This window comes from Oncorhynchus tshawytscha, linkage group LG16 (genome assembly GCF_018296145.1).
Source record: "Oncorhynchus tshawytscha isolate Ot180627B linkage group LG16, Otsh_v2.0, whole genome shotgun sequence".
In the NCBI taxonomy this organism is placed as follows: Eukaryota; Metazoa; Chordata; class Actinopteri; order Salmoniformes; family Salmonidae; genus Oncorhynchus; species Oncorhynchus tshawytscha.
Window position 1 is genome coordinate 48,149,913 of NC_056444.1, and position 20,513 is coordinate 48,170,425.

The 20,513-nt window shown below is 42.9% G+C and overlaps 1 protein-coding gene across 1 annotated transcript in view; it reads right to left on the reverse strand.

Annotated features, from left to right (window-relative positions):
- LOC112215777 (cadherin-4-like) overlaps positions 1 to 8,106 on the reverse strand; it is a 404,729-nt gene extending 396,623 nt beyond the window's left edge. Inside the window, exons 1-2 of the mRNA XM_042299244.1 lie at positions 7,977 to 8,106; positions 2,690 to 2,801 (exon numbers count right to left, since the gene is read on the reverse strand). Of these exons, the coding sequence (XP_042155178.1) occupies positions 2,690 to 2,801; positions 7,977 to 8,033 (169 nt within the window). The 5' untranslated portion in view covers positions 8,034 to 8,106. The remainder of the gene's footprint in view (positions 1 to 2,689; positions 2,802 to 7,976) is intronic.
- Between the last annotated feature and the right edge of the window lie 12,407 nt (positions 8,107 to 20,513).

Consider the following 20,513-nt stretch of genomic DNA (forward strand, 5'->3'; position numbering starts at 1 on the left):
AGATGAAGGGGATAGTGCAGCTGTGTCTCCAGTCTCCACTAGATGTTACCTGGAGAAGGCGGCGATGTGACTTCTACAGGGTCTTTTAAAATAACTGAGGAATGGACAAGCCATAAATATCAGATAAGTAAAACCATAACTGCCTCTACCCTCTCCTATAATGGATTCCAGGGTTTATATGGATTAGATGTCTGTTTCAGGGGGGAAACGAGTCTGGGGTTATTTTAACTGCCAATTTTAAACATCTCTGTCAAACAAGGGAAAACGGAGACGGAATTCAGAAGTGGCTGATCTTTTTAGCATACACATTCCTCTGGCATTTCATACATCTCTTTCTCATTGCCTTTTGCAGATGTGAGCTTAGAAATGTGTAAGACTTATTAACTAGTGGAAACTGGCATATATTGCCAGTGTGTACCAGTGATGGTTGGCTCGGTAATTGTTCGTGATTGTGTTGACACCCCCTGCTGGCCTGATGACTTCACTACTTCATACTGAACATGTTCATGACAAGCAACTCTTCTCCCTCTCTCTCTCAGCCAGGCATCAATGTAGCCAGTACTGGACTAAATCAGAGACCCCTTATCTGTGGCTGGGAATAGCCAGGGACCTCACGATACGATATTATCACGATATGTAGGTGCCGATACGATATTATGTTGCGGTTTTCACTCATTCTAAAATGTATTGAGATTCGATACTACAATTTAGTTGGCATTTAATGTTCCAAACATATTGCTCACCATATGTCTACTGCAGAGAGAGCCATGAGAAAATGAGTTTTGATCAGTCATGGGAAAATAGTGTTGAAAACATGTTGGCTCACTATTAAAAAAAGAAGATGGAGAACAAGGTGTAGGATGAAAAAGTAAAAGTATCAATATAATGTGTCCAAAATAATATTGTGATATGTAACTATATCAATCCCCCCCCAAATCACCATAATCTACCCCACTTCCGCGGTGATCGCCAGCTACACACAAACACATGACAGACATTGACACACTCACGTAACATTGTTGTAAAGACAATTGAGCGTTATTCCTCTGCCAGAAAACTTTCCAACTACCTTGAATTTGAACTATAATTACACAAAAACACTTATTGTTGGATCCAGCTGTGACTCGAACAGGCCTCTAAGAGTAATAGACAGAGGGATACAGCGCAGCTGTCTAAGACCCACAAAAGAGCTGTTGTGCGCCCCCGGCACAACAATGCAGCTTAGCGGTGCTATGAGGGAAAACCACTGGGATCAATAGAGGATTCTAATTAGCCTACATTGGCAGGAGCGCCGCGAGATTAAACACAGGATGACGATTGGATTTCCTGCACTATCGGCTGTTCAAAACTAAGTTGGTTCACAGAGTGATTGCAACACTGGCTAAAGGTCAAGACAAAAACAAAAGGCTGAGACTATGCAGTGTGGAAGAGATGGTGGTGGTGAGGGAGGATGGACGATGACAATAAGGATGATGAGGAGGATGATTATGTGCATCACCACCCTGATCATCTGCAATAAATGTCCTCACAAAGAGTGACATGCGTTTCAATTCATTGACAGCCCATCAGAGAGAAACAAGAATAGAGGGATGTTTTTTTTCTCCATTTCCTAAAGCAGTCTTGAGGCCAGCATTGCAACAGTCGTGATACAATGGAACACTGGCATGCACTAACCCTGCAGCTCCAGAAAATAACATCTCCGCAAAGCACAGACACTACAGCCCTCTGCAACGGATCCTGTTTATGTGTGTGTGTGTGTGCAAATGTATTTTATCAAATTCTGTAATAATGCTTGTAACAATTTAATCAACCTCATATAGAAAGCGCTTCAAATCACTGCACATCTGCAAACACACACACACACAAACACACACACACACACACACACACACACACACACGCACACAACCACTGGAAACCTTAATGGTGGGAGGCATGCTCTGCCTCGGAAAGTGAGTTGACCTCACGAGGCTCCACATGAAATAAACCAACACCATTATACAGATTGTTAATCTCAATATCAAATGATTTCTGGGTAACAATTAAGTACCTTACTGTGATTGTTTTAAATTAAAATGGTCAACAACAAAAAAAATAGCTTCTTAGCTAAGAGTAATTTCTCAAGCAAGAATTTTGCTAAGACTGTCTGGGAGTGGGCTGAGTGGGGAGGGGACAACTGAAAACTAGCTGTTATTGGTAGAGAGGTTTGGAACTATCCTTCTTATTGGTCTATTAACTCATTTACCACCTGGTGATGTCACCAGGCAGGTCAAAAGTCCATCCCACCAAAAAAGGCTGAAATCTCAGGCAGACTTTTCAAATAGCTCTTACACTTAAAGGGCTTATTCATTTTCACAATTAGGAAGTCTGGGGGGCAGGATGGGGGACAGAGGGAGTAGATAGCTGCCTAGTGGTGGCTATTCATCAGCATGATGGGCTGGGGGTAGAAGCTATTGGCCATCTGTCAGTTTTTTGCCGTGATGCTCCTACACTGCCCAAATCTGAGTGATTGAAGCGGGAAGAACAGGCCGTGGCTCAGGTGGCTGAGGTCCTTGATTATTATTCCAACCACATATAGTGTGGAAATATATATAAAACACAAGGGAAAAAAACGTGTTTGACCGCATTGACTGCTCCAACGCTGGCCTTCCACTCTGCCCAGTGAAAGACACAGTGAAACACACCTTACCTTTAATTATGCTCTGGCTTTGCAGTACATCCCTTGAAATGAGCACAGAGTACGAACTTTGCGAGAAGCCGGGTCTGCAGGGGGCTTTGGACACGAGGTCTCCATTAGTCTCCTGTGAGAGGAAAGAGAACACATTGTGAGACATCTATAAACATTGATTTGGCTGCTTCTCTGTGGCCCTGAAAGCTGAATGAAACTGTTTATGTCTCGGCAGCAGCTATACAACAGAGAGAGATGACCATTGCTCCCATCAAACCACTGGCATGTGAATGTGTTCTATCATCACCCTGGCACTGACACCTAGACAATGCATCTTCTGCATTTAACCCAACCCCTCTGAATCGACATCCACGTCTTCGGTGCCCGGGGAACAGTGGGTTAACTGGCTTACTCAGGGGCAGAATGACAGATTTTTGCCTTGTCAGCTCGGGGACTGGCCCAACGCTCTAACCACTAGGCTACCTGTCGCCCAACAATGAATTGTTGTCGCCCCCATTGTTCATTCAAGGGTTGTAATAGAGGTGGTACAAATACAGCAGATATGGACACAGAGGGTTCATATTGGCGAAAGCATTCAAGGGATTTGGAATGTGTGGACGACACGCACGCCCCTGCACACACCCCACTGCCACCACAAACAGAAACCCTTGGTGGCTGTGGAGCTGATCCACCCTGCTCCAGATCTCCCTCCACCGCCATCAAGGAGTCTGTAGAGTGGGACTCTGAGTCCTATTCAATCCAAATCAGGTATCAGCTTTGATGAACAACTTTCTAGACCAATGCCAGTGCAGCAAGTACGTTTTATTGAATGTATTGTTGAGTGTCTTGTTACACATTTACACTCATTCAACATACATTTTTTTCCAATACATGATAGTAGTTTTTATTGATCTTGTAGACCAGGTACTAGCAGATGTGATTTGGTAGGGTCCTCAGTGGATGGATCTACGGAACAGGCTGCCATTCAGAAGAGGAGACTGGAAACAGGGGAAACCTGCATTATCTGATCCGATTTAATTGAGAATTTTTTTTTAACTGGGTATCCTGACACTCAACCTGCCAGAGGGCACAGGGAATTTATTGAGGGATCATTGTGTGGGATAAATTATGGCGCCTCCACACCCACACAGACGACACACACAGGACAGTTGTTGTTCTGGTTGTTGTGTGTGTGTGTGCGCGCCTGCACATTTAGGCTACACTTCAGGGTCCTTCCATGTCATTTCACCCTGTAAGCAGTCTATGGACAAGATATGACAGCAACCCATGCTTTGGTTTTGTTTACCTGGCCACTGGTTCAAATGCTAACTTTTTAGCATTTGTGGCACAAATCCAATGCAAGTCAATGGTACTTATATTAGCATTTTCGTGCTTCATATCAAAAGAATCTATATGTAAAAATGTTTGATATTTTAGGGTGATTTGAAAATGAAGCGTGAAAATGAACAAATACAGTACCAGTCAAAAGTTTGGACACACCTAGGGTTTTTCTTTTCTTTTTACTATTTTCTACATTGTAGAATAATTGTGAAGACATCAAAACTATGAAATAACACATATGGAATCATGTAGTAACCAAAAAAACAGTCTTGAAGGAGTTCCCACATATGCTGAGCACTTGTTGGCGGATTTTCCTTCATTCTGCGGTCCAACTCATCCCAAACCATCTCTATTGGGTTGAGATCGGGTGATTGTGGAGGCCAGGTCATCTGATGCAGCACTCCATCACTCTCCTTATTGGTCAAATAGCCCTTACACAGCCTGGAGGTGTGTTTTGGGTCATTGTCCTGTTAAAAAAAACAAATGATAGCACAAACCAGATGGGATGGCGTGTCGCTGCAGAATGCTGTGGTAGCCATGCTGGTTAAGTGTGCCTTGAATTCTAAATAAATCACATACAGTGTCACCAGCAAAGCACCCCCCACACCATCACACCTCCTCCTCCATGTTTCACACAGGAAACCACATATGCAGAGTAGGTGAACGGATGATCTCTGCGTCTCACAAAGACACGGCGGTTGGAACCAAAAATCTCAAATTCTGACTCATCAGACCAAAGGACAGATTTCCAACGGTCTAATGTCCATTGCTTGTGTTTCTTGGCCCAAGCAAGTCTCTTATTATTGGTGTCCTTCCGTAGTGGTTTCTTTGCAGTAATTCGACCATGAAGGCCTGATTCACAGTCTCCTCTGAACAGTTGATGTTGAGATGTGTCTGTTAATTTAAATCTGTTTCAGCATTTATTTGGGCTGCAATCTCTGAGGTGCACTCTAAGGTGCACTGCAATCTCTGAGGTTAACTCTAATGAACTTATCCTCTGCAGCAGAGGTATATCTGGATCTTCCTTTCCGGTCCTCATGAGAGCCACTTTCATTATAGCGCTTGATGGCCATATTCTCTATACTACCCCTACCCTGTCACAACACCACTGATTGGCTCAAACACATCAAGAAGGAAAACAATTCCACAAATGAACTTAACAAGGCACACCTGTTAATTGAAATGCATTCCAGGTGACAACCTCGTGAAGATGGTTGAGAGAATTAAAAGGGTGTGCAAAGCTATCATCAAGGGAAAGGGTGGCTACTTTGAAGAATCTCAAATATATTTAGATTTGTTGAACACTTTTTTGGTTACTACATGATTCCATACGTGACATTTCATAGTTTAGATGTTTTCACTATTATTCTACAATGTAGAATATACTAAAAATAAAGAAAACCCCTGGAATGAGTAGGACTGTCTAAACTTTTGGCTGGTACTGTAGGTACCATTGACTTGCTACAAAGTTAGCATTGGAAACAGTGGCCAACAAAATCAAAGTATTGGTTTCTGTCATACCATGTCAATAGACTGCTTACAGGGTAAGGAAAGCTTACAGTTTCTCGGCGTACACATCACTGACGATCCAAAGTGGTCCACCCACACAGACAGTGTGGTGAAGAAGGAGCAACAGCGCCTCTTCAACCTCAGGAGGCTGAATACATTTGGTTTTGCCCCTAAAACCCCCACAAAGTTTTAGAGATGCACAATTGAGAGCATCCTGTGGGGCTGTATCACCGTCTCATACGGCAACTGCACTGCCCTCAACCACAGGGCTCTCCAAAGGGTGGTGCGGTCAGCCGAACGCATCACCGGGGGCAAACTACCTGCCCTCCAGGACACCTACAGCACCCGATGTCACAGGAAGGCCAAAAAGATAATCAAGGACATCAACCACCCGAGCCACGGCCTGTTCACAGCGCTATCATCCAGAAGGCATGGTCAGTACAGGTGCATCAAAGCTGGGACAGAGAGACTGAAAAACAGCTTCTATCTTAAGGCCATCAGACTTAAATAGCCATCACTACCCAGTCTACCCTGCACCTTAGAGGCTGCTTCCCTATATACATAGACTTGGAATCACTGGCCACTTTAATAATGGAACACTAGTCACTTTAATAATGTTTAAATAATGTTTACATACTGCTTTACTCATTTAATATGTATATACTGTATTATATTCAACAGTATATTAGTCAATGCCACTCTGACATTGCTCAATCTAATATTTCTTAATTCCATTATTTTACTTTTATATTTGTGTGTATTGTTGTGAATCGTTTTTAGATACTACTGCACTGCTGTAGCTAGGAACACAAGCATTTCACTTTACCCACAACAACATCTGCTAAATATGTGTATGTGACCAATAACATTACATTTAATTTTAATGTCCTTTTATAATTTGGGTGAAATATCCCATTAACATTGAGGAAATTGATTATTCAAACTTGTTTCACTTAATAGCAGGAACAGCACCATCTAGTGGTCAGAATCTCTTAATATCAGGATCTAGGATAGGACATAAACCAAAGAACTTCAATGACTAATTTCTTTGAACAAGGGAAAAAAAACATCACCAAATTTGCTAGAAATACATTACATAGGATGAGCTGACAAGGTAAGAATCTGTCGTTGTGCCCCTGAACAAGGCAATTAACCCACTGTTCCTAGGCCGTCATTGTAAATAAGAATTTGTTCTTAACCGACTTACCTAGTTAAATAAAGGTTCAATTAAATTAAAAGGATAAAGAAATAATACTCTGAGCCACAGCTCCAAACTGCTTGACAGGCAGAGAACTGATACGATATACTTGTTGTGGGATTGGTGTGGGGTATGGAGGGTTCATGGGTGGCTTTTGAGTATTATTGGCTAGTCTTGGCTAGTAGTATTACAGACAAACAAACCAGATTTTTTTTTTTTTTTGGGGGGGTTCAAGACAAATCTGAGGGGGCACGCGCCCCTGCGCCCTCTAAGTGCATGACGCCTCTGTCCACTCATCTGTCACTCCTGTGGTAATGACAATGATAATTCAAGCGTACCATATAAAATGCTCATGCATCTATCCTTTTCCAACAGTGCGGAATCCAGGCAACCCTCGATCATCCCGAAAGGCACAGGCAGACTGCATGCGGGGAAGACACAACCAGTATCCCACTGAGCGCTACTATGCTGGCAACACAAGCGAGTTGGCACACTATAACGGTCCCTGATTTCCCTCTTACTGGATTGCGGAGAATGCAATCAGTTATTGAGGTATAGGACATTTAACGTTAGGCCTGTTTATACTTTTAGGATACATTTGGAGATGGACATGACATAAGTCAAATATTTGTTTCGTTGGAGTTGGTCCATAAAACAAACGAGTTAGGGATAGGTAATGCATTAAACAAAACGTGTTCATACTATAATATCCTTCTGCCGAGTACTACAGTTGCGTTGCAGCGTGGCATTTTTGCCTGTGTCATGATAGCCTATTAAAATATGGAAATAAAAAAGATGAAATATCCAGGAAATTAAAGAGAGATGCAATAGCCTGTGTAAGTCTATACATCAATATTCGCACTCCATCTAGAGCTGTGCGCGGCATCAATTCAGTCAGAATTTGATCGAGGGGTAATGCGCCGAATAAAATAATTTCCTCTAGACTACGCTATGAACTAATTAATATACATTATAGGCTAATTTGTGTTGAGAAAACGGAAGACAATTCGCATTTTAAAAAGTATTGTAAGTCTCGATGGGGAATAAAGATAGAATATAATGGCTCACGTTGCGCTTCGAGAAGAAATCACTTGTGTTGGAGAACAAAGTAGCCTTAAATCGAAATAGAATCGACACCAACAAGTTCAGGATCAACCCCAAAACATTGTTACTGCCTCTGATGCAGTGCACTCCGCAACACTGTCCGCAGCATAGGAGCGCAACACTTCCGTAATGTTACTGAAAATGTTGAAATCTCACCCAAAACGCGGCTTGTTGTAAGGCTGATGTCAGCAAGAGAACGAGAGAGGTTTTCATCGTTGCAAGCGAGCAGAGGCTGCTTGAGCTAGAAAAGGCGACACAACTCGTATTTCTTCTCTGGTAAGTGTATAATTTCCCCGCGCCGTGTGATAGCTGGTACGTCCACCCGGTGCTCTGCACTTGCAGTGGTAAGCTCTTCAGAAGTAGAAAGCCCGTCCCGACTTCCCTCGCTCTCTCATCTGCAGGTGAAGAGCGTTGCTCAGCTCAGCAGCACCAAAGCGCAAGGCAGCGAAGCCAGCGTCACTCCAACCCCTCCTATCGCCTGGCGCCGGAGAATCCCACTTAAAGACACACAGTGGAGTGAGTGGTGGTTAAAGCGAACTAGCTGATTCCTCGGCTATTACCCGTAATGGTGGCTGAGAGTTCGCTCTGTAACTACCATGAAGGGTGAGGCATGGCTGTGTAAACTACTCTGTTTGCTCTTCCGATGCTACTATGGCCATTCTCCACTTGCGTAATATTGCAGGTTTGTGTGTGGGTGTGATTCAGTGACAACTTGTCATTAAGGGCTGGTGGGGATTGAGCCATACCTGTTTTGCATGTTATTTTGGCATTAATACGTGTCACATATCAGTTTGCAAACAATGTAAAAACATTTTTAGTTAATAAAGCTGCACACAAACACGGACTCTCTTTTTTTGCTTTCTTGAGTAAGGCAGCTCTAAAATGCAGGTGTTTCAGCCTAGCTCCGTGCTTTCTGTGGTGGAGGGGCACCCAGCGAAAAATACAGAGCATTGACGTTGGTAATATTCTCGAGTTGAGCCAATACGTCACCGCATAATCTACAGGGAGAGCTAAACAGTTCAAACCCCCTTGGGTGCTGCCATAGATTTACATTATAATTACCCATCCAAGAAGACTCAAGGTCATTGGCCACAGATACAATGACGTTAAATCACATATCTACCGTAGCTTTGATTGGACTGATCATGTCAACATACTGGAATTAGCTGCTTACGCGCCTACAGTACCTCAGCACCGGAATCAAACACTCTCGTTTCATGTCAAGTCAAACAGAAGTTACCTAGCCATCTTCCACTTATGTGATGTTACTTTTGATACCGGAGCTCCAAGAAATGTGTCGAAATAGATAAGACGCTAACTTCGAAGCAAAATTCCGACGCGCGTATCACTTTATCAGATAACGTCATCAATGACGCCCGACGCTTCATTTGATCCAATGCTTTTTCAAACCGCGTGTTGCAAAATGCGAGTTCCCACTGATTTTGCAGTGTTTCCGGTGCTTTCTACAAATATATTTAGGTTTTTGTACAATTAAGTTTTTCCTGACTAGTAGCTTAGCAGGTAGAGCAGGGAACTATGGGATTTTCAGGGACGTGAGGGTATAAAGTCGAATCCCTTTGAAGATACACATTTAAAAATAAAAGTTTTATGTGAAACGAAACTTTCTGCACTGTTCAAATCATTTGTTTTTATTTAGTATAGTATAATCATCTTTCTTAAGCATCCTAAATAATAATTCCGTTTTTGAAAAATTGTCAACTTGAAGGCAAAAATGGGAAGCATGATGTAAGATGCAAATCTGTTCCAACTGATTTTAGGCTACTAAAGCCAACCACCTGCCACAGAGTTTCGATGAAAACAGCAGAGAAAAATAACAGTATCTGATAATCACACACTGCTACTTATTACTGACCAGCAGATGTCACTAATGTGCATTGTGAACAGATAATGAAGCTTAGAGTAATGAACTGTTTTTCGGTACAATTTGGTGAAAGCGCCAAAGCCTTCAGAAAGCCTTGGTTTCCCATCACTAGCTGCGTCGATGCACTCTCCATAACCATCAGCATGGTCCTAAAGCCAGGCCCTCATACCTCTACACTTCATTTGCCTTTTAATCAGGATTGGAATTATTTTAGTAGTCCATTTTAAATTGTTGGTGTTGAGCTAGAGTAAGGCAATTGCCTGGTGTGTGTGTGTGAGGGAGGTAGTAAATAGGTAATTATGGTTATACTCTAAAACGTTGAAACTCTAAACAAACCATCGCATTCAACCATATAGCCTAATGTTGTATTAAAATGGTACAGATATATGATATCAATGTGTGTGACCACCACTGGCCATGTGTATTGGTGTCCTCAACTTCCTCCTAAGGTGGCATTTACTGTATAATAAAACACCTTACCTTCGCCACTCAGGTCTGTGGGCCACTAACGACCCTGACATTGAGCTCTCTCTCTGATTGACAGGTCACTCTCCATATCTGAAAGGTGCAGGGCTATGAGACAATGGGTTAATCCCATCAAAAGCAGAATGAGTGTAGGTTAGCGGACACCTGCTCAGCCAATTTCTCTCCCTCTGACACGCAGGCTTTTTACCCCCCGTCCCCGTCATCTAAATCCTCTGGCACTGGGGATGAGCTATGTCTATGACACTCATATCACTGGGCCCTTTTACTATCTACTGCTGGTGGTGTGACGTGGTTGGGATTGTGTCCTGTCCTGTTAAATGTCCCGATTGACAGGCTTGGTTGTTGAGCTCTGTGTGTGACCGACACGCTATTGAACCGGGGTTGTCTTCTGTCAAGCCTGTGTTAGCCCACTGAGCTAAAGCCTCTGTATTAGTTGGGGGGAGCTGACGCAATTCTTCAGAGCTCAGGCACACTCACAAAGATGGAGATGCCACACTTATCAAGTTCTGTCAGGAAAAGCCAGCCACTGACATCCAGCAGAACCTATTTTTTTCCTCACAAACAACACTTACCTGCCAAACTCCCTATTGTACTGCTCGAGGGGTAGTTCATTATGTAATTTTATACTATTCAAAACACTTCAGTAATCCCCTGGTAAACATGGAGACATCCTGGGCTTAATGGCAGATTGAGAGAGTAGCGGAGGCATTGCTCTCAGTACTCAGTAAGCACTTTCTCAGGTTGAGTCGCCCCAGCTTTACTCATAGTAATGATGCTTTCATTACCCAGTCCACCATTGTGATGCTAGACATGTCTCTCTCTCTCTCTCTCTCTCTCTCTCTCTCTCTCTCTCTCACACACACACCTAGCTGGAACTGACTAATTAGGCAGCAATTCAGTTCCCCTTTTGCGTCTCTCTCTCCACTCAACTTGGAGCCCATTAATGCAAATTACATCCAAACACCAGAGACAAGAAAAAAGAGAATGTGAAAAAGTAGTCCTAAGCGAAAGTTAGATTTATGATAAAGACACAACTGTGGTTTAATCTCTATTCCTCTTTTTGTCTCACTTTCTCTCTCTCTCACTCTTACACACTGACCGTAGTTGGTACTTGCTCTCCATTCACTCCCTCCACAGTGGTATCTGTTAATGGGTGGAGAGTAAAGAGAGCAAACAAGTCAACACAGTGACACTTCCATGGAAAAGCAGATACCGTCAGAGGAGAAGTAAGAATCAGGATATGATCCCATCCATTTCTCCTCTGTTCCCTGGCCCCTAGGCTTTCCTTCTTTTGCTCAGTATCCTGTGTCCCTGCCTGAGATTGACCCAGGGCTTGCTCAGACCCGATGATGGATTCAGAGACTAGTGGACAGCTCTGGAACAAACACAGGGAGAAAGCAGGGAAATTCCAGGCATGGGGCAGCAGCGTACGCCATTGTTCGATTTCCCACTTTTGATGGATATACAGTAGAAACAAATCCATCTGGATAACCTTAGCATCAAAAACATCGCACCCAATCATACTGAGACAATGTAAAATCTGACCTCATGGGGTTAAGAGAATATTGTGGAGTCCAGAAAGCATTGAAAGGTCTACATGGGAGGTGAATGTGGGTTGGTAGGGGAGTGTGGCATTGTGTCGTCGTTTTATAATCATATTTTCCTTAGCGTTATGTGACTAATTTGAGTTGTATAGTGACATGTGTCATAACAATCTGTCATAAGTGTCAGACTTCCTTTACCACATGTTCCTAAAAGCATAAACACACACAAACATAAACCAGCAAACACACATACTAAGAGACAGACATGCAGTCAATATTATATTAGCCTTACTTTATTCTCCTCAGCATGGCCAACCTGTCAATCACATTGCAAGCTCCTCTCCACAGTCAGCCATGTCTGTTAGGATAGGGGTCCTGTCTGTTTATTTAACCGCACAATAGCCCATTGGCTGTGTCCCAATCGAAAAAGATGCTGCCTTTTGAGGCATTTCTAGGCAGGACGTCAAAATTGCCAAGAGCCAATCCCAAGGTAACTTAAAATGCTGGCTTCTAAGGTGCCTTCATTTGGGCTATCCCATAACACCATGCGGCGCAGCAACAAAAAAAAGAGTAAGGAAGAATAAGGAATAACTTTGCAAAATGTACAGTATGTATAGTGTTTATTTATTCACCAAATTATGTTAAACTGTTCAATAATATTACTTTCATATGCATTTTGAATTCAAATCTTGAGGAACTGATGATTATCAGTCCTTTGTCAAGCTAGCTTAGCTCATGTCGGAGTCGGACGCTATAGCTAGCTAGCAGGCGATCTTATCCTGCTATCAGCTGCTTAGAGATAAACAACTAATGTTAAACTAACTAATCGTAGATGCAGCAGTGTCATTTGTGAAGACCCGGACAGTTTTTTAAATCATGAGTTGGTGAACTCCCTAGCCAGCAATTATTTTGGACTAGTTAACCTAATGTAATAGGCATTAAAGAAAACACCTGCACAGAGTTCCCACATCCGGTTTTCAGTAGTGATGTGCAGTTCGCGAATGATTTGTTCTTTTTGAAAAACGATTTTCACTGATTCGGGAGTCAAGATTAGTTTTTCTGAGTGACTCGTTCATTTTATTAGTTCATTTGACCTGCTAGTACTGCCTGCCAGTGGTGCAAAAATATTTAAGTAAAAATAGTTTAAAGTACTACTTAAGTAGTTTTTTGGTGTAACTTTACCAATTCTATTTTGACAACTTTTACTTTTACCTCACTACATTCCTAATGGAAATAATCAACTTTTTACTCCATACATTTTCCCTGCAACCAAAAGTACTCATTACATTTTGAATGCTACGCAGGACAGGAAAATTGTCAAATTTAGGCACTTATCAAGAGAACATGTGGTCTGGCAGACTCACTAAACACAAATGCATCTTTGGAAAATAATGTCTGAGTGTTGGAGTGTGCCCCTGGCTGTTCGTACATATTTTAAACAAGAAAATGGTGCCATCTGCTTTTAAATGATTTATATTTGTACTTTTACTTTTGATACTTAAGTATATTTTAGCAATTACATTTACTTTTGAATCTTAGGTATATTTAAAACCAAATACTTTTAGACTTTTACTCAAGTAGTATTTTATTGGCTGACTCACATTTTACTTTCTATTAAGGTATCTATAATTTTACTTAAGTATGACAATTAGGTACTTTTTCCACCACTGCTGTGCACAATGAGTCCTACAGCAGGATTAATACACTGGCTGCATTCCAGACACTTAAAAGACACACCCTATCCCCTCAGCCCTCAAATTAAGTGGACATTTCTGATGACGTATCATGATGTCTGATAAGTGTACACTTGCAGGGCAAGGGGTGAGGGAGGAAGGAATCATTTTTAAATGGACCGCCTTTGCCTGGAAATTTGTTTATCCCGCAATGATTGTGTTTTCAGCCACCAGTAGTTTGTGGGTGCTTTATATGCACTACAGTCAATTATGATTGCATGTCTACTTACATTAACCATATAATTATCAATATACGCCTACTGTATAACTAGCATATTAATGAGCTAACTAACGTTAGCCTGCCTAGCTGGAATTTCAGAAGAAGGAACATTTTTTATTTCTACAATTTCCAAAAGCTAACCAAACAGAAACGCCATTACTTTTACGAGATGTGTTTGTGCTGTCATATGCATTAGTAGCACAATTTCTAAATTATTTACATTCATTTTTACTTGCACTTGTATTTTGACTTCTCCATATTGACGTTGAGATTTTAAGTTTTGGCTGACTTTTTGCAGATTTACAATCGTCGTGAATTGAATCATGGGGCGTTTCAGGCCCCGGAGTGAACATAATTGTACACTCGCAATCTCGATTAAAAGCGAGGGCTGAGTGGCTTACGTTGCAAACTTCCCTTGTTTGGCTAATCGTTTGGACCGACGTCCAAGATGGTGATGGGGATTCCCTCAAGGGCATACGGTGAGGGTAAGTGGACGAGGGTGTGTCTTTTATGAGTTTGAAACGCAGCCACAGTCTTCCGGCTCAGAGGCTCCAGAGACTTGCTCCAACCACCAACTGTCTGTCATATGTGCACAGTAAAATAGATCATGAGCATAGAGAACAAACATTTTAGAACTGATCATTTATCACATAGAACAAAAATGACAGTATTTTTTATTTTTTTTTAATGTTATGATTGACACAGCTTTGTAGAACGAAAACATACACAGCCTCTGCTCAACAAACTCAAGAACGAATGGTTGGGGGGCTGCAGCTCGCAAACGGATGTGCTTATCACCTCCACCACAGTCAAGCAATACATTCCGGCAAGTGTCGTTCACAATCTAGTCTACAATCTACTCCGACCTCGTTTAAAATGTATTACTAAATACTAAACCAACGAAAGTACTGTACATTGTTTAATGCACATGTTTCATTCACAAATGACCACTCCAATAAGCCCTCTGTGGTGAACGACATGTGAACGAGAGTCTCAGAATTATGACTCTTTCGAGTTTTCAGTTCATCGGTCGCCGGTAGGGGGTCCTGCGTGCTCTGGGCATTAGTAACTCAAATGAAAGAAATGAGAAGAAAGATTCATTCTTTTGACTGAACAAGCCGAACTTCCCATCACTAGTTTTCAGCGGAAAAGGAAGCTAGGTTGAAGATAGGTGTATCCCTGAAAACCCGGATATGCTTCCCAGTCGAAAGAGTTTCCTCGTATTATTATGACATTGTGAAGTTTTGCTTTGTTTTGGATTTCGGTAGTTTTTTGGGGGCTGTTTGTATACACAAAATGTTCTCCTAAGGCAAGTTTGAAGATTGGTAGCCAAAGTCTAAGCCCCTTCATCGGTGATAGGTCATAGGTCAACAGTAATACTCCTAGTAGAAGTGGAAACATTAAGTGTTTGCTGTCATTCAACGAGAGATGACTAGTTTTCATACACATTTTTTCACTTACGAAATATTGCACCAAACATCTTAGCTACAGTGACTTCCGAAAGTATTCATACCCCTTGAAGTATTTCACATGTTGTTGAGTCACATCCTGAATTCAAAATGGATTACATTGATTACATTTCTCACCCATCTAAACACAATACCCCATAATGACAAAGTGAAAACATGTATTTAGACATTTTTGCAAATGTATTGAAAATGAAATACAGAAATATCTAATTTACATAATGACAGGTGAGAATTGTCTGTTAATTGAAAGATTAGAATATTCTGCCCTGAAACATAGAATTGTATGGAATGGATTAGAATGTATGAAATGTATGGAATGGATTAGAATGTATGAAATCATAATCAATAAATGTGTAGTCCATATTGTTTTACCCTAGAATTAAGGTAAAACAATATGCCTTTATGGTATTTTAAACACAGACTGTCTGAGCTTGGTGCCGACCTGACTAGAGATTTGGGAGAGAACGGGGAGTACGTCTCAAGGACAAAGTCACTATCTCTGTCGGCTGGGAAGTGAGACAGATAGTGTGTGCGTAGCAGGACATGTGTGTGCGTATGTTTGTGTGTATGTATGTGTGTCTGTTTGTGTGTATGTATGTGCGTCTGTTTGTGTGTGTGTGTGTGTGTGTGTGTGTGTGTGTATGGCTGTGTGTATGTGTGGGCATGAGAAGTCAGTATAAAATGAATTGATTTGTATTCTTGACTTCAGAACGTACTCTGAATAAACTGTACTAACCTTTTGTATAAGCTGAGTCTTTGACTAATTATTATTATACCCATGGTCTTACAAACCTCGGGAATTGGTCAGAGCTATTGATTGATTGTTATTATCATTGGGATTGGAAATGTTCTTATCACATAAGTATTTACACCCCTGAGCCAATATATGTTAGAATCACCTTTGGCAGTGATCAACAATTATAGCTGTGAGTTTTTTGGGGTAAGTCTTTAAGAGCTTTGCACTTCTGAATTTTACAATTTGCACATTATTCTTCAAGTTCTCTCAAGTTAGTTGTTGATCATTACTAGACAGACATTTTCAAGCCTTGCCATAGATTTTCAAGCCAATTGAAGTTAAAACTGTAACTAAGCCACTCAGGAACATTCAATGTCGTCTTGGTAACTCCAGTGTATATTTGGCCTTGTGTTTTAGGTTATTGTCCTGCTGAAAGATGAATTTGACTCCTAGTGTATGTTGCAGAACAGACTGAATCAGGTTTTCCTGAAGGATTTTGCCTGTGCTTAGCTCTATTCCATTTATTTTTATTTTTTTAAACTCCCTAGTCTTTGCTGATGACAATCATACCCATAACATGATGCAGCCACCAATACCATGCTTGAAAATATGAAGAGTGGTTCTCAGTGATCTGCCGTGTTGGATTTGCCACAAACATAACGCTTTGTATTCAGGACATGAAGTTAATTTCTTTGCCATATTCTTTTTATCAAACACAGTACAGAATGAAGATAGACACTTCCTCTCCAATATAAATCCTGATCATGCTTGTAGGCAAAGTTGGCTAGCTAAGCTCATGCGTAGAAACACGTCATCGGGTCTAACAAACTGCGCATGTGCAGGCCGTCGAATCAAAGGCACTCCTTTGTTTTTGACAAAAAATGAAAACATGTCAGTTTGTAACTTTCACGAGGTTGGAGTAATAAAATGTTCAAGTACTTAAGACATTGGCTTAAATATAGGTTGTAGCTTTAGATTTCGAGAACACTTGTGAAGATTTATTCACTTCTCTTATTGACTTCTTAAACCCCAAATCCTGGCCTGGTCTGCTTGGTCTGGGTTTATTTTAGTGCCTTATTTCAAACAGGATACATGCTGGGGCGCAGCAATAACAACTATTTCAGGGATACAGCTATCGTCAACCTAGCTTCCTTTTCTGTTAAACTCTCCCAAATATCAGAGACCCTCCAGGCACTTATTGATTCCCTCCAACCACGGCCCAATCCTAACCCAGGAGGAGCCCATGCCCAAAACTCATCGCCCGGTGCTACAGGCGTCGTCGTAGTTCCTCCAAGGAATCTGCACCGGGAACCCAAGATCCCAGCCCCCGGAGCGGTATGACGGCCACCCGGGAGGATGTAAGGGTTTCCTCACTCAGTGCTCTCTGGGGTTCGAGCTACAGTCCTCCTCATTCCACACTGATCGAGGCCATGTTCGCCTACATCATCTCTCTAGTCTCGGGCAAGGCCCTGGCGTGGGCAACGACGGTGTGGGTGCAGCAGCCACCATCCTGCAGCTCCATATTAGCCTTCACTGCAGAGCTGCGACAAGTCTTCAACCACACAGTTGGCGGACAAGAAGCGGGTAGCCGACTGTTCAACCTCCACCATGGGGCCAGACCAGCGGCTGACTTCGCCATTGAGTTCCGCACCCTCGCCGCCGAGAGTCACCGCTTTCCACCAGAGTCTGTCTAACTTCATCAAGAATTAACTGGCCACTTGGGAACTGGGAGAGGACCTTGAGTCCCTGATAACACTGGCTAGAGTTGACGGGAAACACTGCAACGTCAGAGTTGACGTTACACCCTGCAACCCTCCATTGGGACAACCGTCAGCACCACATTTAAGCCTTCGTGGACTCCGGGGCCGCAGATGATTTAATTGACCAAGACTTCGCCAGAGAATTACAAATCCCCTGCGTGAAATGTCCCACCCCTCTGCAGATTCAAGCCCTCGATGGATGTCCTATCGGCTCCGGCCAGGTGGAATATCAGACCAAGCCCATTCTACTGCAGGTTGGGGTGAACCACTCAGAGACCCTTAGTTTTCTTTTGATCACTGCTCCCGAGAATCCATTTATACTAGGGTACCCCTGGATAGTGCTACATAACTCACTATTCTCCTGGTTCACAGAAGACCTACTAGACTCGGTAAGAACTGCCAGACGAAATGCCAAAGACCCCCACCAAGAGCCTTGCTGTGTTCTCCAGGCATCCATTGAAGACCAAGACATTTCCGCTCTCCCTCCTGAGTACTTCGACCTCCGGTAGGCCTTCAGTTAGAGGAAATCCGCCACCCTCCCTCCTCATCATCCATACGACTGCGCCATAGAACTCCTTCCCGGCTCCACCCCTCCCTGGGGCCGTCTGTACTCCCTTTCGACCCCTGAAGCAGCAGTCAATTACAATTACATTCGTAAGTTGCTGGAGGCAGGTTTTATTCACTTCTCTATATCCCCAGCTGGTGCAGGCTTCCTCTTTGTGGGAAAAAAGGATGGAGGTCTGCTTTCCTGCATCGATTACAGAGGGCTGAACAGGATTGCGATTAAGAATCGTTACGCCCTACCCTTGATGTCCGTCGCCTTGGAGTTGGCCCATGTGGCACAATTCTCCACCAAACTGGACCTCCACAATGCTTACAATCTGGTGAGAATCAGGGAAGGAGATGAATGGAAGACTGCCTTTAACACCCCGAGTGGCCGTAGCCATGAAGTGCTTTGAAAGGCTGGTCATGGCTCACATCACCACCAATATCCCAGAAACCCTAGACCCTCTCCAATTTGCATACCGCCCAAACAGATCCACAGATGATGCAATCTCTATTGCACTCTACACTGCCCTTTCCCACCTGGACAAAAGGAACACCTACGTGAGAATGCTATTCATTGACTACAGCTCAGCGTTCAACACCATAGTGCCCTCAAAGCTCATCACAAAGCTAAGGATCCTGCGACTGAACACCTCCCTCTGCAACTGGATCCTGGACTTCCTGACGGGCTGCCCCCAAGTGGTGAGGGTAGGTAGCAACACATCTGCCACGCTGATCCTCAACACTGGAGCCCCTCAGGGGTGCATGCTCAGGCCCCTCCTGTACTCCTTGTTCACCCACGACTGCATGGCCAGGCACGACTCCAACACCATCATTAAGTTTGCAGACGAAACAACAGTGGTAGGCCTGATCACCAACAACGCGGAGACAGCCTATAGGGAGGAGTCAGAGACTGGGCCGGGTGGTGCCATAATAACAACCTATCCCTCAACGTAATCAAGACAAAGGAGATGATTGTGGACTACCGGAAAAGGAGGACCGAGCACGCCCCCATCCTCATCGACGGGGCTGTAGTGGAGCAGGTTGAGAGATTCAAGATCCTTGGTGTCCACATCTCTAACAAACTAGAATGGTCTCAACGCACCAAGACAGTCTTGTAGAAGGCACGACAAAACCTAATTGTCGTAGACCCCAGCCACGCAAGTCATATACTGTTCTCTCTGCTATCGCATGGCATGAGGTACCGGAGCGCCAAGCCATAAGACACCTGAACGAGTAATCAAATGGCTACCGGGACTATTTTCATTATGTCCCGCCACTCACACCCCCCCACCGCCAACCCCTCTTTTACACTGCTTCTACTCTCTGTTTATCATCTATGCATAGTCACTTTAACTACACCTACACTTACATGTACATATTACCTCAATTAGCCCAATTAACCGGTGTCCCCACACATTGGCTACCCAGATATTTATATTGTGTCCCGCCACCCCCCACGCGCCATCCCCCTCTTTTACGCTGCTGCTACTCTCTGTTTCTGATCTATACATTGTCACTTTAACTATACCTACAGTTGAAGTCAGAAGCCTACATAAACCTTAGCCAAATACATTTAAACTCAGTTTTTCACAATTCCTGACATTTAATCCTTGTAAAATACCCTGTCTTAGGTCAGTTAGCATCACCTCTTTATTTTAAGAATGTCAAATGTCAGAATAATAGTAGGCAGAATGATTTATTTCAGGTTTTATTTCTTTCATCACATTCCCAGTGGGTCAGAAGTTTACATACACTCAATTAGTATTTGGTAGCATTGCCTTTAAATTGTTTAACTTGGGTCAAACATTTCAGGTTGCCTTCCGCAAGCTTCCCACAATAAGTTGGGTGAATTTTGGCCCATTCCTCCTGACAGAGCTGGTGTAACTGAGTCAGGTTTGTAGGCCTCCTTGCTCGCACATGCTTTTTCAGTTCTGCCCACAAATGTTCTATTAGATTGAGGTCAAGGCTTTGTGATAGCCACTCCAATACCTTGATTTTGTTGTCCTTAAGCCATTTTGCCACAACTTTGGAAGTATGCTTGGGGTCTTGCCCATTTGGAAGACCCATTTGTGACCAAGCTTTAACTGATGTCTTGAGATGTTGCTTCAATATATCAACATCATTTTCCCTCCTCTTGATGCCATCCATTTTGTGAAGTGCACCAGTCCCTCCTGCAGCAAAGCACCCCCACAACATGATGCTGCCACCCCCGTGCTTCACGGTTAGGATGGTGTTCTTTCGGCTTGCAAGCCTCACCCTTTTTCCTTAAACATAACGATGGTCATTATGGCCATACAATATTCTATTTTTGGTT